This window comes from Etheostoma spectabile, chromosome 1 (assembly GCF_008692095.1).
Source record: "Etheostoma spectabile isolate EspeVRDwgs_2016 chromosome 1, UIUC_Espe_1.0, whole genome shotgun sequence".
NCBI classification, from domain to species: Eukaryota; Metazoa; Chordata; class Actinopteri; order Perciformes; family Percidae; genus Etheostoma; species Etheostoma spectabile.
The window spans coordinates 120,558-138,275 of NC_045733.1; the positions used below are offsets into that span (position 1 = coordinate 120,558).

At 38.6% G+C, this 17,718-nt stretch overlaps 1 protein-coding gene across 3 annotated transcripts in view; it reads right to left on the reverse strand.

Moving 5' to 3' along the window:
- The window catches only part of frmd5b (FERM domain containing 5b), a 75,080-nt gene that overhangs the window by 14,120 nt on the left and 43,242 nt on the right, over positions 1 to 17,718 (reverse strand). The window contains exons 2-6 of one of the 3 annotated variants that reach the window (XM_032517676.1): positions 7,166 to 7,270; positions 6,933 to 6,941; positions 5,419 to 5,461; positions 5,166 to 5,244; positions 1,202 to 1,299 (exon numbers count right to left, since the gene is read on the reverse strand). In XM_032517676.1, coding sequence (XP_032373567.1) covers positions 1,202 to 1,299; positions 5,166 to 5,244; positions 5,419 to 5,461; positions 6,933 to 6,941; positions 7,166 to 7,270 — 334 coding nt within the window. Of the gene's footprint in view, positions 1 to 1,201; positions 1,300 to 4,670; positions 5,130 to 5,165; positions 5,245 to 5,418; positions 5,462 to 6,932; positions 6,942 to 7,165; positions 7,271 to 17,718 lie in introns of those variants that run through there. The other 2 variants (XM_032517685.1, XM_032517701.1) reach the window with 2 other exon arrangements.

A 17,718-nucleotide genomic window follows, 5' to 3' on the forward strand; every position in this document is an offset into this window, starting at 1 on the left:
TCCTCCTGATCACTCTCTACCTCTGTCCCTCTCTCTGAATCTGAAGCCTCTTCTTCCTCCCTGTCACCTTCATCTTCCTCTTCTTGATCCCTCTCTGTCTCTGTCCGTCTCTCTGAATCTGCAGCCTCCTCTTCCTCCCTGTCATCTTCATCTTCCTCCTCTTGATCCCTCTCTGCCTCTGTCCCTCTCTCTTAATCTGCAGACTCCTCTTCATCCCTCACAGTCAATTCTTCCTTTCCCTCTTCTCTTTCACTTATTTCCGCATCTCCTTCTGTGGTCTTCTCTCACAGTATCTCACACAGTTTACTCCCACAGCTAGTTTAAGTATCTACCAAAATTTAAACTAGCTAAACTTCCTTTTAAAAAGGCTTGCAGCTTTGACTCTTGAAGCTTTAACTTTGAACTTTTTCTGACAAAGAGGCCATTAACACTGCCTTTCGAGGCTCATCAATCTCAGAATCCCTGAGTGTGATCGAGGCACAGACGTTCACATCAGTACAGAGCTCTGCTCTCTCCAGTTTATTGCATTCTTCTTCATTTCCTTCCTTCTTTTCCTCCTGTGCACTACTCAGAATTTGAATTCAAATGATTGGTCTCAGCACGCACTGTCTAGTGTGTTGTAACGTAACGCCACCGAAACAGCGACCCTCTTAACGTTATGAATTCAAACATGCCAGTTTGTAAATTTAATATTATGCTGTTTTTGTCTTTACTAAAATCTAAAATAATCAAAGGGCAGCATGCTCTTACAAATCACAAGGGAGCGATTTGAGTTTTGGCTAACGTAATGGACGTGTTGTTGATGCTGACTCGCCTTCAGCATATTACATTCATTACAAATGTGACTTTAATTTAAACGTGTGTTTAAACTTTACCTGGGGAAACTGACTTCACTTTCAGAGGCTCATAATATTTTGATTGAACGGGTTGCAAAAATATGCATAAAATTTGGAAATTGAGGACTGTGTTTATAATGTGAGCTAATATAATATTTGACGGAGCCCAGGGTCCCTTAGATGCCCTCCCTGTGCCCCTGGGCAAGTGACCAGTTGCCCTAATGCTTAATCTGGCCCAGTGTTTGACTCTTGTGTGGAAATTTGTGCTTGTTTGACAGTTTAATTTAAAATAAAGGTCAGGTAGCTCGGTTGAAAGCTTTGCAGCATTACTAATGCTTAAATGATGACTCCCTATTTTGTCGTACCTTGTAATATGTAGGCAGCCAACAGAGCAGCATCTGATGTCTTGCACAGAAGGCGACCATGGTAGAGATCCCTCTTAACCTGCAGGAAGACAAGATATCTGTGGAGTGGAACACAGAGAAACTGATTTGGGTCATTATTGAGATCAATATCGACATTCCTTTTCTTGGAAACACGCGGTGGATGTTTACAATTTGTTTTCAACTTTATTGTAGTAGATTTCTTAGTGTCAAGTGCAAACATCATTAAATTCTTTATCACACTACATTTTTTTCACAGAAAGCCAGAAAATAAGACAGCGACAAAACGTACAAAATAAAAATTAAAAAATTAAAAAAAAAATAAAAATATGAGGAGGCAGCTCCACTGTGTGTGTGTGTGTGTGTGTGTGTGTGTGTGTGTGTGGTGTGTGTGTGTGTGTGTGTGTGTGTGTGTGTGTTCATGCATGTATGCATTTCCATCTACATCATGCACTTATTGGAAAGTTTATTTATTCTTCTAACTATATGCTCTGGATACAACTTATTTTTCTATTTGATTTCTAACTGTTTGAGTGAGTTTTCCCATTTCCAGTGTTTGTTCTATTGTCTTGTACCATGCTTGAAGACCTGTGGATTTGGCTCTTTTCCATGGCCTAGACGCTTGCTTCAGTGCTGTTAAGCTAAGCATTTACTAAGCACTATGATGTTTACAATTTTAAGGTAAAGAGTCCCTTGAGGCTGCAGGTGAGTTAAAGACATGTCTTAGGATAAGAAATCTTGACAATACTATATTAAAGTAAGTAAATTAAATTAAGACCTTAGGCTGACTACTGTGACTTGTTGTACCTGAGACAAAACCTGCAACCAATCAGTAATAGTTTAAGATGCTGTTCTTAGAAACAAAGAAAAAAAAATATATTGACTGTGTTCACAGGTCTGCGTTAGATGCTACTCTGTAGTTATTTCAGATAAGCTACAGTACCTTGAGCTCTACACAGTGAAATGTAAATAAATGTACAACAGCTCCAATTATGCCATGGCCTTTTCAAAACCCATTTATTGTTGTACAACAATTAACCCAAATAAATGTACAGTATGATTTAAAATCCAAAGTTTTCTTTAGTAACATTCGACACAACACATGAAGCCTACCTCGAGGCAGAACTTGAGCTAAAGCATAACCATTTTGAGAATTGACAATGATCTAAAAGTATGATTGCTGGTTAGCACTGAAGTCCACTGGGAGCAAGTCAATATGCTGGTCTCATCCACAATATCCAAAGATTACTCATGTCAATTTTTCTGCTCAGCATAGTATAGTGACACTAAGCACTGTCAGAACACAGATGGGGTGTATTATTGAGCCCTTTTACATCACCATCACCATTTGTGAAATATATAAAGAAAATTAAAAGCTAAAAGCAACATTAAAGGCTATGCAAAATGTTGCTGCTTTTCATGCCTATGCATATCTACGATGCATTTGTAGGTCTGTTAGAGCTTCCGGTCAGGACAGATGGCGCAATATGGAGGAGCTATCCCTTGCCGGCGCTCCAGCTCAATCACGAAGGGCTGTATTGCAAATAAGAGATTTCACTGCGTGGCAACCAGTCGAGGGATGTGATTTATAGGGGTCTGTGCGCTCGGTAGATCCCTGGCTCACTCCTTATAGCAGTTTGTTCAGCTGTCAATGATGCTGTACACAGTAGAGGAGCAGCATGACACTGTAGCTCACAGTATGAAAAAAGGGAGTACTCAAATCCGGCTTCACACAAACTCTGCTCTGTAAATTGTGTTTTTTTTTCTTTTCTTTTGGACCTGCATCACTTATTGCATTTACAATACATTAACATTTTAAATATTGTAGTTCAGATGACCTAAGATGGTAATTTTCACTCGCTAAAGTAAGGATGGTTACAGACCTAAGCAGTAAGTACTGAAAGGAGTCTCCATTCAGACAAAAGCAATTATTTTGTAAAACCTCTATCCAAACTGCAGTGCTCTTATCCATTTCTCAATTATCTGAAAGATGGCTGCAGAAGCATACAATGATAAGAGCAAAATATAAGAATACTTTTGATAGGATTTCATGAGACAAGGAAATTAATAGAAAGGCAGAGAAGATTCCCTTTGGTTCAATTAAATCTTTCCCTAATGGCGTTTTTCCATTAATGGTACCTGCCCCGTCCTCCTTTTTCCATTGCAGATTAGTAACGCCTCATGCGTGAGGCGAGCTGTGGCTGGTCGTCATTGCAGGATACTGGCGTGACCTAACGCGACACACACACAGAACGTCGAAGGTGTGTTGTTTTTGATTCTCGGCGTGTTGCCAAAGCCAGAAGACAAATTATTTTCTAATAAACCTGGAGGCAGCAAAAAAAAAAAAAACGCTAGATAAACTACTTACACTTAAACAAAGCGGTTTGTGTCGCTAGCAATGGTGACACATTGATTAGTGACGATTCCCCCCGACCAATCAGTAGTCTGCAGGTTTTTACGTCACCTTTTGGTATTGCCTCAGCTCGCTTGGAACCTCGACTGAGGTAGTACTACAAAAAAGTACCTGTTAGCAGGTACAAGGGATTTTTTTACATAATGGAAAACCAAAAAAGACGAGTAGAGTTGAGGCGAGTAGATACCATGTGGTGGAAAAACGCCACAAGTGCTGTGGAGTCAGATGTTTTGCTTAAGTTTTGCTACTTACGTTTGTCAGCATTTTTGGTTATGAGTCCAAAAATAGTTGTATGATGTAATTGTCCATAGTCCAAAGAAGATTAATAGGCCACTTGTGTTGAATTTCTGTTTTTAAATAGACATCACTTTTTCCACATTAAGTTTGATACCACCAGTGTGTAGTCTAACAAACCCAACAGCTGCAATAAACCTAGGGCTGCAATACCAGAGGAAAGAGAATTTCAGAAGGGTTTCTCAGGATGTAGTCTCGCATTGCCAGACCTTCCTCCACAGCGCTGCAGAGGAAGGTCTGGCTGGTCCACACAGAATTCCTGGAAAGGAAAAAAGCGTGTTTTGGTTCATAGGCATTTCTTTAAACCAATCGCAATCGTCTTGTGTGGTGCTAAGCTGGTACCTCTACACAATAGCCTTGGGAAGAAACTTGTTTTTGTAGGGGAGCTCTGGATTTCAAATAGCTGTTGAGTGTGCAATGAGAGTTTTACTCAATATAAGATCAATATAATTTGATTGTCAGTTCTAGCTCGGAGGATGTTTCAACACATTTGATTCAGAAAACTGTGCCCCTTAGAAAACATGGCTTCATGCAAGCTATGATTTGCAACATGAGATAATTTCCTCCTCTGTCATATGTACAAAAACAAAACACAATACTTGTAACACACATGAGTATACAAGATCCTTCTTGAACTTGCAAATTAAGTCTGAGAAAATTGACTAAAGTTATGTAACTTAAGTCACGCTGGATGGGGCTGAAGACTACACATTTGAAAATGGAGTTAGAAAGAAGTGAGCTTACCAGACCTCTGTCGCTCCTTATCTCTGCTTGAGGCTAGCAGCTCGAGGCTACATTGGCCGCTACTAGCATAACATACCTGATGACCAAACTGTCTGTAGTCAAGTTGAATTGTGGGTAATGTAGGTCCCAGGTTTTGACAAGGAAGAAGAATCCATGAAATAAAAAAGTTGATATTTCTGGTGCATCAATTCTGATCCATTTAAAAAATTAAAAAATGTCACATGAGAGTAATGCTAATATCGATAGGACTCTTTTAAAACATTGCTCTAGCCGACTGCCATTTGTACAATTTTCTTGTATCTGATTGATTTTATTTAACTGGAAATGCTAAACAAATTACTGAAGAGGCCTTAACTTATCACAACTCTCACCTTTGAAACTTCATTAGTGGGAGAGAAAGGGAGTCACGAGAGACAAAGATGGTCAGACAACATTTTGACTTCCATACGTCCCGCAACGCCACCTGCAGCCCACCATGCTATCTTAAAATCTTACCTGGTGATTTCCTCTTTTAGGGCTGCGGGGTCTGGCGGGTAAAACTTGACACGCAAACACATGGTGAATGGAGGCTGGGCTGGGGAACAAAGACAAACATTTAAAATCTATTGTCATGTTTCTAATGCGGTTTTCGTGATTGGTGTGATCTTTATTTCTTCATCTGTTTTGCACGATATATATTTAGCACATTTATTTTCTTGAAGGTTTCTCATTTAACCAACTACTCAGGCATGTTAAATTAAATACTTACATTTAATTTGTTTGGCAATAGACTTTGTAAACTCCAACCAATGCTGAAAGGGAGAGAAAGAGAGGTAAAGACCACTGAATCTTTAGCTGCTAAACTGTCAGTCTGAAGTCTGATTGCTCAGGAGCTGAGCATGATGACTTGTAATCTATAGCTGGATGGAACAGCAGAATTACTTCCATCTCCTTGCCTTGCCTGCTTATTTAGACCCCCTCTACTACATTCCCCCTCCCCATGCAGAGAGGAGATGAAGGAAAGCTGTTTGCAAGATAATCAGGAGGCTGCTGTTCTCTGTCAGAGTGCTAAACATCATGGGCCAAACTGGCTCTAATCAGTGAGATGATGACATGCTGACAATAATGGTGCACTGCGCTCACAATGCAGTAGATGTTAAACACAATGATGCCGCTTTAATTCTTAACTTTTTAGCAACACCTGAATTCACCTCGTCTTAAAATGTCTCTCAGCTAAAATAAAGAGAGAAACTGCAAAATGGATAACATTTTCAAGTCTTGAAAGCATTTGTAATCCAGTTCAAAAGTGCAATGATCAACAAATACTCAAAGTCCTGCAAATTCAGTACTGTTGAGTACTGTGCTAATTTCTGATTGATTGATATTCATATTAATTTAAGGGGTTGGCATTTTTCTAGCTTGCATAATTGACCTGCAGGTCTACCTACGTGTCCTAAATATTTATGAAGAAGATAAAAAAAAAACTAACAACCTTTAACAAAGTATCCCTAACTGCCTGTGAGACTCTAGCTAGTGATCTACAGACTCTAAAAGACAGTGTAGAGATGGTGAAGACTGACTGGGACAATGCGGTTACAGATAGCTTCCTATCCTTTCATGAGCTTCATAGGGTTTCCTAAGGCCTTTCAAGATTGTTAACAATAAAGACTTAAAGAGTATTATCTTCAAAAATTAGTCTAGCCTGTAAAACACAACGCTGTATTACCTTTGACAACATTAAATGTTTTGTTTTTTAACGGGATAAGCACTCTGTAAACCTAGGTGCACAAATTATTAGCTAATTCAAAAAAAGCAAATTTTGGAGTTTTGGTAAACTAGTTTTAAATTCAAGGGGGCCGATAACTTGGTTCAGAAGGTACGTTTTCATCATATTAGCTGAAACTGTCACTATATCCTGACAGTAGTACATGAGGCAGATTAACAGCCTCCTCCTAGTTCCCCTAATGGCATTTGGAAGTTCCCACCGCGCCGAAAGATTACCAACCAATCAAAGCTGAGAAGTCTCTAACACAGTGTAAATGACTGTTCCTGAACTGCCGTCAAACTATCAAACTATAGGCAGTGGTGATGAAATATGAATCAAGATTCTGTTACTGCATTGTGTATTTCTTGCATCAAATGTTTTAAGAAAAGCACCAGGAGGAGACAGAGGAACTTGAATTTTCCACAAATTTTCTGATTTCTGTTGTACTGTCAGGATAAATTGACAGTTTCAACAAATACGACAGGGCTTTTTTTTATTATTTTTTTAATAAAATTTACCAACTGTAGCTTTAAAATCATTCCAGATATTTGAGATGAAAGAATGACACAGAAACAAATGACAAGAAAGGAAGATAGAGATACCAGAAATGAAAGAAAGAAAGAAAGGACGAAAGATGGGGATGAAAGAGAGAAGGAGACAAAACCAAATCATAAGTCACAGTGTTGGATAGTCAACTGACTTAAATCCAACTGAAATGTAGTTGGGTTTGTTATTCCAAATGAATACTTACCCTCTGCTTATCTGGGTCAACATATCTAATGCCAAAATAGTCTTTTTCCAGCAGGTTGAGATGGTGGCAGATGAGGTCAAACAGGTATTGTCCCTTGGCATCCCGCTGAAAGAGAAATAATAGGAGTTGAGAGAAATTCATAGAATGTACCTGTTTTTGAGGGACATTGACGAGAGAAGGGAACAGAAAGAAATAGAAAAACAGTAGGGTCTAGACCAAAGTCTACACTTTGCCCCAGGTAGGGCAGAAAATAACCGGTTCACACATTACAAAATAAGGAAGACATTTTTAAAACATTGATAGTGTCACATCAAAAATGATTTATTTTTTTCTTCTCATTAGGAAGTTTTTTGGAGCCTCTGAGAAGTCAAAACAGCCACCAACCATTGTTTTAATATTTACTATCCTCAAGGGAGATATGTGAGGACTATCAAACATTTATATCGAGGCAGCAGCCACCTGCGAAAGCTTTAAGATATTTCTGCTGCAGAAAAAGACCTGGAAAAGCAGTGAGACAAGGTGTGGGCAAAGGCAGGCTGAAAAGGAGAAGAAGCCCTTGTCATGCAATGCATTGCTAAAACCTAACCCATCCAAAGATATTTGTACTTTCTGTATCTTTTGAATAACTCAAGAACCTAGAAATAAAATGTTTATATACAGTGTTTGTATTTTTAACTAGGTTGATGAAATAAATTGTTCAAAATAACTAACCTAATTGAAATGTTCTATATATAGTCTCTTGATCTAGTGTTGTGTCTGTTTCCTGTTTTATTTTGAAGTCTGTTTTCTCTGTTGTCTTGTCTAGTTTTACGTCCTGTCTTTAGTTTTCCTGCCATTGTGATTGTCTTATGTGTTTTACCTGTTTACCCAGCCTAGTGTTACCTGTTCCTTATCTTCTCATTACCCTGTGTATTTAGTCTCTGTTCTGTCTTTGTCTCTTGTTGGATTATTGTTTGCTGTTTAGTAGAGTTTGCGTGCCACAGTTTCTGTTTTTGCTGGTCTTGTTTTTTTGGAATTCTGCCTGTTCCCGGTTTGGGATTCTGCCTGTTATGTTTTTGTGGATTGCCTGTTATCTTCAGGAATCCTCTTAATGTAAGGATTTTATTTAACCACAATTGTTGCCTGCTGTCTCTGCACCTGGATCCAATATTCTCTGAACCATCTGACAAAGTGTAAGCAGGGCCCTTGTGAAAAGCTGCATCGGCCCCATCAGACTCATTAAAGACACTATTTAATAAGGTCTTTTATTAAGATTTAACTGCAACAATATGGTACAGCAAACAAGGCTGTCACTGAATGCATAAAAAAACATGAGCCATTAATTGGAGCTTTGGTTACAAATGCATAGCTAGCTGAATTCAACTAGGAACTCTGAAAAGTGATTCAAACAAGCTCCAACACATACAGTTCAGGTAATTGAGCCTTCTCCAAATCAACTGAAATAGTTTTATAGAATAGTTCAGCATACTTTAAATTGACATGCAGAAAGTGAATGTTTTCACCACTGACATCACCAACCATTTTACACATACCGCTTACAATCTAAGCATGCATACATACATGTGTGGAAACTAAAGTTACTGTTTTCGACACCATGCAGACTGTGAGTTGAATTGAACAGATTTCTCCAACTGTGTTCACTCTACATATAGGCTACAGTTTTTCTTACTATAGTGGCAAAGTACAAATATCCTAAAATGCTCTTCAGAAGAGACACTGCATTCCCAGAAGTTACTCAAAACTGCATAGTCAGAGAAAGTCAAAGGCAGATATATGAGAACGGAAGGGAAAAAAGAGAAGAGAAAGACAAAACCAAATAAAGAGAGGGAGAAAACAGAGGAGAGAGAGAGAGAAAACAAGCCAGGCCAGTTGACACAGATTAATACAGCATGCCATAGCACAGTAATCAAAAAGAGAGGACAGGAGAATAAATGCATTGAAGGATCCATCTATGAAACATTTTTAAATACAATCCCTGTTGAGAAATTATATATGAGCGTCTTTATTATGAAGCCTGTTCACTTGTCTGTCTCACTCAACAACAGAACGCAATAAAACACATCGCAAAATGCTGCAACATATCACGAAAGAAACTCAGATTTGTTTGTGTTAGTTGAAAGAGAAAATCTGTAGAGAACGGCACTTTAAAATGTGACTATCATTCTTTTTTTTTTACGTTCAAAAGTAGTTTTAGTCGTGCAACAGAAAACTCAGATTAGACAGATAGTCTAGCTAGCTGTCTGGATTTACCCTGCAGAGATCTGAGGCGCATAGGACTCATAAATCATTCAGTTTAGAACGTCCACACATAAAAAGCGGAAGATGATCGACATCCGGACGAAAATAAATGACATCCAGCGGAACCTCAAGCAGCACCGGAACAATTCCATAAATGAAACGTCAGTATAGACTACGTATTCTGTATCTGCCTGTGTCAGCACTTTATTGAAGCTACAGACACATATTAAACAAAATATCAAACTAAAATACAAGGTGAAACTAAAATGAAAACTAAATCTTTGTAGATTAAAAGAGAACATGTGGCTGTAACGATAAACCTGCCAAAAAAATCACCAAAGCATTAAGGAAGTATATGCATAAGTTAAGTTACCCATGTTTGTCCCCCACCAATGTTTAACCCACACTAAAGCACAACCAAACCTAAACCTATCAGGTCCACTTGGGTCAAGCCTTGCACTTTCCAGACCTTTCCCAGGATGCAACGGCTGACCCTCCATCTCCACTGTCAGTGTGTCTGTATGTCACTGTCAACACATACACCCTGACTCGCCAGGACAGGCCTGCTGACTGGCCCAGCAGCAAAAATAGAAACAAGCACATCAATGCGTGGTCTAACCCATGCACACAAGAAGCCTCAATTCTTTTTGCTCTATTATTAAATGTCTTTGGTACACCTGTGAAACCTCTAGATCCACAACATTTTCATAGCCTGTACCTCCCACTCCCTTCATCTGCTGTGCACTGTAGTGTAAACTACAGCAGTGCCCAAAAAAGCCTTCCCAATTAATCATGTTGAAACTGCCTTTTCCTTATGTGTGCAATGTGCACCAGGGTTTTAATATGCATGTGTGTGTGTGGTAAATCTGTCTATATTTTTATGTGTGTGTGTGTGTAAGAGGTTATTGATGATCCACGTCCAAGTTAGTTGTTATGAAACTACAACACAGGCAGGTAGATTCATGTCAATCACTTCATCAAATAAATGAAAAGGAAATTAATAAAGAATTCTGAACTCCTTGACAAAAATGTCCTCACACACAAAAACATTGTAAGCACACACTTTCTACAATGGATTTATCAGCTGTCACAACATATTTTAAATGGTACGACTTAATAAAGAGCTTCTGATCTGGAGTCTTCTATTGTCCATTACAATGAGTGCAGGTAATTATATTATTCCTGGTAATTCACCTGACTCTGCACTCTGATGCAGTTTGTAATGATGAGATCGAAGCGCACTCTAACTTTGCTTTGTGCTCATTGTCTGGCTGGACTAAACAGCGATGGTATAAAGCAGCATAATCTCTTTTGCCTACAGGCAGCTGACCAAACACTTCTAATGTATATGTGGTGTTGTGTTGCATACTGATGAGACACACTAAACTTCTGTGAACTGAATGAGGTTCCACAGGGACCCAAAGGCAGGCTCTGAGGCAGAAACATTATTGATCCAAAGTTAAGTGTTCTTCAACATTCTTATGAGATTTAAACCCAGAGCCAAGCTGCAATACACTAGTGGCTGCAGAGAGGAAATGCTATATGCTGCCAGTTGAAGCACTGTTTTATTGTTTTTGAGTAGATAAACTATAGATCTTTTATGTGGTTTGTGGTCATGTAATTTCAGTGGGAGAAATTACTTCTCACGGTTTTCTCTCACTTTGGTTTTTATTGCTGTGCGGGAAATGATTAGCTCCATGCTAAACTAGGATTAAAACCTTTTTATTACCAAAATATCAGGAAATCAAAAAATAAAATAACCCTGCTATTAAGATAAATGGGTATACAGTTAGAACTTGTACAAAAGGCTTGCAGTGGGGATTATTTTTGTTTTATATCTAACACAAGGACTTTACACTGACCATAGAAAGAAAGCATTGTGAACGAATTCTTTATAATGCACCACATTTTGAAAATCTATGAACTGTAGCCATCTATCACACAGTACTGCAGGTGAGCAAATGTTACGTTTTTGTTATAAACTTTTAAAAAAAGGCAGGAAAAGCTTAAAAAAATGCCAGCTGAGTAAAATGAAATGATGCTGCAGTAAACAGGCTCATTATTTTATTGAGATGGGTTTTAATCAGTAATGCTACATCCCATTTCAGAGTAAACAAAGCATGGCTTAAACATTGCCTACTTTCATCTCATCATATCACATTGTGGAGAATTGGAACTATTAATGAGCTTAATATCAGCCCGTTTTCCAATGGGTTCATTTGGAATTAGTCTGTACTGACAATCACTGTAGCGGTGACAGTTGATGCCCCTTCATGTAAGATTAATTAGGGTTCCATCTGTATAACTTGCCCCATAACAAATTTACAGTATAGTTTTGATGAATGGCGTTTCCATCCAGTCACCCAAACCAACTTCTCAGAGAAATTAAACTATTCATCACCTGCTTCCCAAACTCAACCTGAGTACAGCTTCCTCAGCTGTTCAAATCACACTTTCCTAATGTCAAATTTCTAACGCTAAATAAAATACTGAGGTTGATCTGTCATAATCACTTAAAAGCTAATCAATTAAATTATTCAAATTGTGGTAAATATCAACCAATAAAATCATGATAGACATTTCGGCCACATTAACCAGTCCTGCTAACTAATTATCATAGTGAGCAAACAGCACTTAAGTACAATTTATCAATACACATCATGAAATGTGATAAAAACTTAAAACTAACACTTAAATGTGATGAGTAAGTAAGGGTATTATATTGCACAGTGTATGCTGGGACCTTTGACAAAAGTAAAAGGAGCTTGGGCCATGATTGTCTTGTCGGCTTCCATGTAGTTCATGGGAAAGTCATTAAAGTCTGGTTTTGGATTCCACTGTTCAGGACAAATGGCCTGAAGGCCCTGTTCTTTTTGGGCTATATATGTGTGTGCACGTCCAGGTGTGTATGAGATCCAAAATGTTATTTCCAGCTACAGTACCACGTACAGTTTTAGCTGAGGAACAAACCATGTTGCACTTCTGTATAAAACTGAAAGTAAAGGAGAACTACGCCTGTTTTCCAAATTCATCCATGTTATTCCTTTAGTCTAAGACAGTCCCAAAAATACACAAGATAAAGAACTCTTCTGCAAATCCAAACAATAGATTGCTAGTTGGGGAAAGAGAGCGTGTTAGAGTAGCAAATGTTCAGGAAAACAAAAACTTGTTTAGGCGATTGAAATAACATATTGGAATTATTAAAGTAGGTGGTTCTTTCCTTTATGAGCTAGACAAACTAGTCTAAACACCTAATGGATTTTGATTTTAAGTATTTTAAGTGTTGGTAATTTGAGAACAAAATGCTGTTTTTGAGACTCAGATGTGGGAGATGTTTGAGGAGATTACCACTTACAGTTGGCCTCAAAGATGCTCCTATGACTCATGACGAGGAGGCAGAGCTTTGACCAAACCTTAAATTCAGGAGTAAGAACGCAGATGCCATTTTTTGTGGATCAGCTCTTTACTCTAACAAGGACCTTGGAGAGTTTATAAGAGTTTGCTCATCCAGTCTACACATGCTTTGTGGTTATGGCCGTATTCTTTGAGAAGTAGCCGCGGGAAGACCCCGCGGGGCAACTGCTACGAGCCAATTGAGGCTTGTAACCAAAGAAAAAGTTGTGTCCACATCATTGGCGTCAAATAAGTCAAAAGCATTGTCAGTGGGTGTTGTACTCTAACAAGGAGGAGCAGATTGACAAGAAGACAGAGAGAGTCAAGAGGCCATGATTGTCCCCCAGATAATGGTAAATTCTATCTCAAGGTCCTGTTGATGAGCATGGGTAAGATGACATGTGAGACAAATGAAGAGAAATGAGCAGACATTCCAACTCTTACCTACTGGCATGAGCTTTAGGTAGTGACTAAAATAATTCAATTATTGATGGAAGCAGCCAAAATGACCTTCCTTTGTAGGGTCTCTTGAGCTCACCCTTTAGAAAAAGGAGCTTGGTGTAGCATTGCTGCACCTTGACGCTGGAAGGAGCAAGTTCAGATGTTTTGGGCATCAGCACACCTCCTGGATGCATTCCTTTGAAGGCATTTTGGGTAAATCCTTGAGACCTAGGGCAAGTACAGGAGACGCTGGAGAGATCATCCACCCGCTTTGGTTTATGAATGCCTTGGAATCCCCCAGGAGGATTTGAAGTGTGTGTCTGAGGACATGGACGTCTGCCACAGCAACCTGGACTCAGTTAAGCAGTAGAACATTGATTGTAATAACTAGCCCCAGCAAATTGATAAAAGTCAGAAAGCAGACACTGAAATTGTGCCAGTAGCAGTAATAGTATTAAAGGTAACTGCTAGTATCAGCTGTCGTTAGGCTATTGGTAGTTTTAGCGGTAACAGTAACCAGGAAAAATCTGTGCACGTGCTGCACCGTGTTCATGAATGTAATATGTTTTTGTCTTTAAAAAAATAAAAAATAAAGAAGATGTTTATTAGCGTTTTAAGCCTTTATTAGACAAGACAGGGGGAACGACATGCAGCAAATGGCCACAGGTTGGAACCAAACCCACAACCCCTGTGTCTCGGAATAGGCCTTTGCACATGGGCACACGCTCTACCAGGTGAGCAACCCAGGCACCCATGTAATATGTTTCTTATGAGAAATGTCTTATGTTAGTGATAAGAGTAGTAATAGTATGGGGGTGTGTGCAGCGGGCAGCCGTTATATTAGCCACAGTGACTCATGGGGAAATGAGATTAGTGCAGCCCTGTCAGTGGAAGAGGAATGTATTAAACAAGCAAAGGCCCGTAAGTGCTTCATGGAAGCACACGCAGGGTTTCATCACACCTATAATAAAAGTGATAAATGGATAGATGGAAATAACCGAGACTAGGGCCAAATGATCTCTGTGGTCCTTGGAGGAGCAGCGGCATGCCACTCTCTTGGCCTGGACCTTAATGCCTTGCATCAGATTAATTATTGAAACTGGTTCCATATCAGCTTGGGAAACACCACATCAATAAAATATGGTGTCATTTTGAACTACAGGATGGAAATTGCAACAGCTAAGCAAATGGTCCTGAAAGGCTTCTACTGTAGTGCCTGGTAACACTGGTGCTCAATAGGGGCTTCGTATCTTCACACAGTTCTCAACTCCTGGCTGGCAGGTGGTTAAGTCAATAAAATGGTTTATGGTGGTCTTAAACAATGCCCACTTCTTTGGGGCTCAACTGCAGTGTTGATAGTTAGCATATTTCAGTGCCTCACTGCATGATCTTTATGCTGATTTTCACTGTTCTTAAAGTCACTGCCTCCAGCAAAGCCTGTGAATGGCTTACTATAATCGTATGATATGGTAATGTGTACTTTACGTACTCTCGAGACCAGGCAAAGAAGTTAAAGACCGTAGTCGATGCTCCTGTCAGGCAGCAGCTGTATTAAAAGATCTACACTCTGCATGCCTTCCCTGACAAACAAGCAACCAATCAGTTATATTAAAATGCCATGTGGACATTTTGACCTTAAAGTGCACATATTATGCTCATTTTCAGGTTCATAATTGTATTTAGAGGTTGTACCAGAATAGGTTTATGTGGTCTAATTTTCCAAAAACACCACATTTGTTGTACTACACATTGCTGAAGCTCCTCTTTTCACCCTGTGTGTTGAGCTTTCATTTTAGCTACAGAGTGAGGCTACACACTTCTGTTCCATCTTTGCTGGGAGTCGCACATGCGCAGTACCTACTGTAGGTCAGCACTGCTAGCTAGTCAGAAGCAGAGTATGAGGGCGTGCCACGCTCGCATCTAGGCGAGCATTATAACGCGTGTTACAAAGTGATGCATGTTTTTAACGACAGGAAAAGGCTGGACAACAATAGAGCTGTTTGTGAACAATGTTTTCTGGAGATGGTAAGTCACCTTTGGGTGGACTTTGGGCTTCTTGACATTGTAAACCAATTACACAAAAAGATATATAACAATAAAATGAGGAGAAAAAGTAAAAAAGCATAATAGTAGCACTTTAAATTAATGATCAGAAGGTACCGACAACTCAGTGATCTAACAGTGGTACCATGGATGTAATGTGCAGGGTAAAGGAGGTTGCATTGGTAGAGTTGAAATGAATAAACAAATAAACGTGGTGGTTTTTTCTTTTAGATTTTAGGCTAATCCAGTGAGAACTTGGTATTTTAACACCAATCACATTTATCAGTTAATTTTATTTTTTTCAAAAACTATGACGATGACTCATACTACTTCCTATAGATTATAATCACTCCTCTCTAAGTAATTCTAAAAAACTGTAAAAGATTGGATCTTTATTTTGCTGCACAGTCATTAATTTACATTTGGCTTCATGATAGTGATTCATTTTGGCTGCATAGCATGGGGACACTTATTTAAATTGTTCAAGGCTATATTACTTGTCCCTCATTTAACCTCAACATAACTCTGCCAACAACTCTGTGTGGAATAATGCTGTAAAAAAGTCAGTTTAATTTGCCTTGGCTTTCACACTGTAATTGCTTTAACATTTTCTTTTATCTAGTATCTTGATTCTTCTTGAGCAGAACTTCCATAAACATTTAAAAAAAACATTTTCTTTATACTTTAGATTTCAGTGATGGAGTAAAGTGTTACAAAAGCAACACAATAACAGTAATATATTCTTTTTTGCTGTAAGAAAGTAATATAACACATTACTAATTGAATGTTGGTAATATTTTACTCGTTACAATCTCAGTAGCGCGAGTTACAACGCATTTTATAGTGTTTTGTCTTTTTAAGAATTCACCAACACCGCCAACATTTCTTCACAGGAAAGAAAGCAGTGAGTATTATACTACTACTAATACAACTAAGGCACTTTAAATTGAGTATTTTTTAATTTTCTCTTACTTCCCTATTGTACATTTTACTTCTCTATTTTATAGCTTTAGTTACTTTGCAAATTCATATTAAAAAATGATTATGAATAATCTATGATGTATTAAAGTGGATAAAGAGGAGACTTTATCCGGTGGTAAAATCCACAGGCTACCGTCCAGGTCAAACTTCTGCTGTTATGTTGGTGAAAGTAACTCAAAGGTAATGCAAAAGTAGTGTAAAACATTTAAATTAGACAGTAATATTGTAATGTAACTAATTACTCTCAAATGACAGCAACTAGTAATATATAATGTATTACATTTTGGAAGTAACTTGCCCAATACTGTAAGATTCACATTGGGTGTCTGATTCCAGCTCTGTAGGGCTGTAATGATACACCAAACCCACGGTAAATTGTACACCAAAGAACAATATTAACTTCATACCTAAAGTAAAATAATTAACCAAATCTATAACACTTCTGCTTTTGAATATTTGGGTTTATCCTGTTTATCCTGTTGGGTTTAACAGGTTGAACTATTACTTTACTGTTTTCAAACATTACCCTTGAGATTGTTAAGGTTTTAAAACTTAATACGTTAAAACAGAATCTACTTCAGAAAAATAAGTCTTCAAACCAAAGAGCTTCTTAATTTACAATGCAATACCAACCCGAGAGACGACATGCTTTCAGCTATGACTTTACACGACTATAGTATATTCAGCGTACATCTCTACATAGCCTTTTTGTGTTCACTCACATGGCCATAAAACCCCCTTAGGTGAAAGACAGAAAGACAGCGATCCTCTTAAAATGTTCACTGTCAGTAGGCTGCCATCGTATTGCCCTTGGTCTAAGCGATGCTGGGACTGTGTTTTAACAATCAGTGCTTAGCTGTGTAAATTCTCTCGTTTAGTTACTGGCTCAAGCTCCCGGGGGCTCCACTGTACAGATAGCACGGTGGAGAATTGGCCCTGAGAAGGAAACCCATAAGACTTACAGAGAAAACAATACCCTGAGTGCTCACAACTGTTTTAACGCTATAAGTGGTAAGGAAGGTATTTGAAGAGAAAAGAGGAGAGAGGGGCATTGGACAGAAGAAACAATTGAGAAAAATTAGAAAGGAAAGGTGAACAAATAATATAGAAGAGAAGGCAACAGTAGAAAAGAGAGAAAAGTCACATAAAGTATCTTGTTGGCCCAGCTGAGGAGTCTCTCAGGTGTTTCTCCAGGAAAAGGGCAGTGATGTGAATGACAAAAAGGAAGCAAAACTCCTGAGCGCCTGTCCTCTCTGTCCCTCTTATCCCTCCAGCTTGAAGGACTGAACAATACACTTACTTTTCAGAGTCTTAAAGTTTTAGGTATAACTCTGGCCATGTTTGATCTGGAGTTTATTTTCTACATCTTTTCAACCTGGATTCTTTAAATCTTTTTATTTTTAACCAGATCTTGCTTGCTTTGGGTGATTTGTGGTGGATGCAAACAAAACATGAGT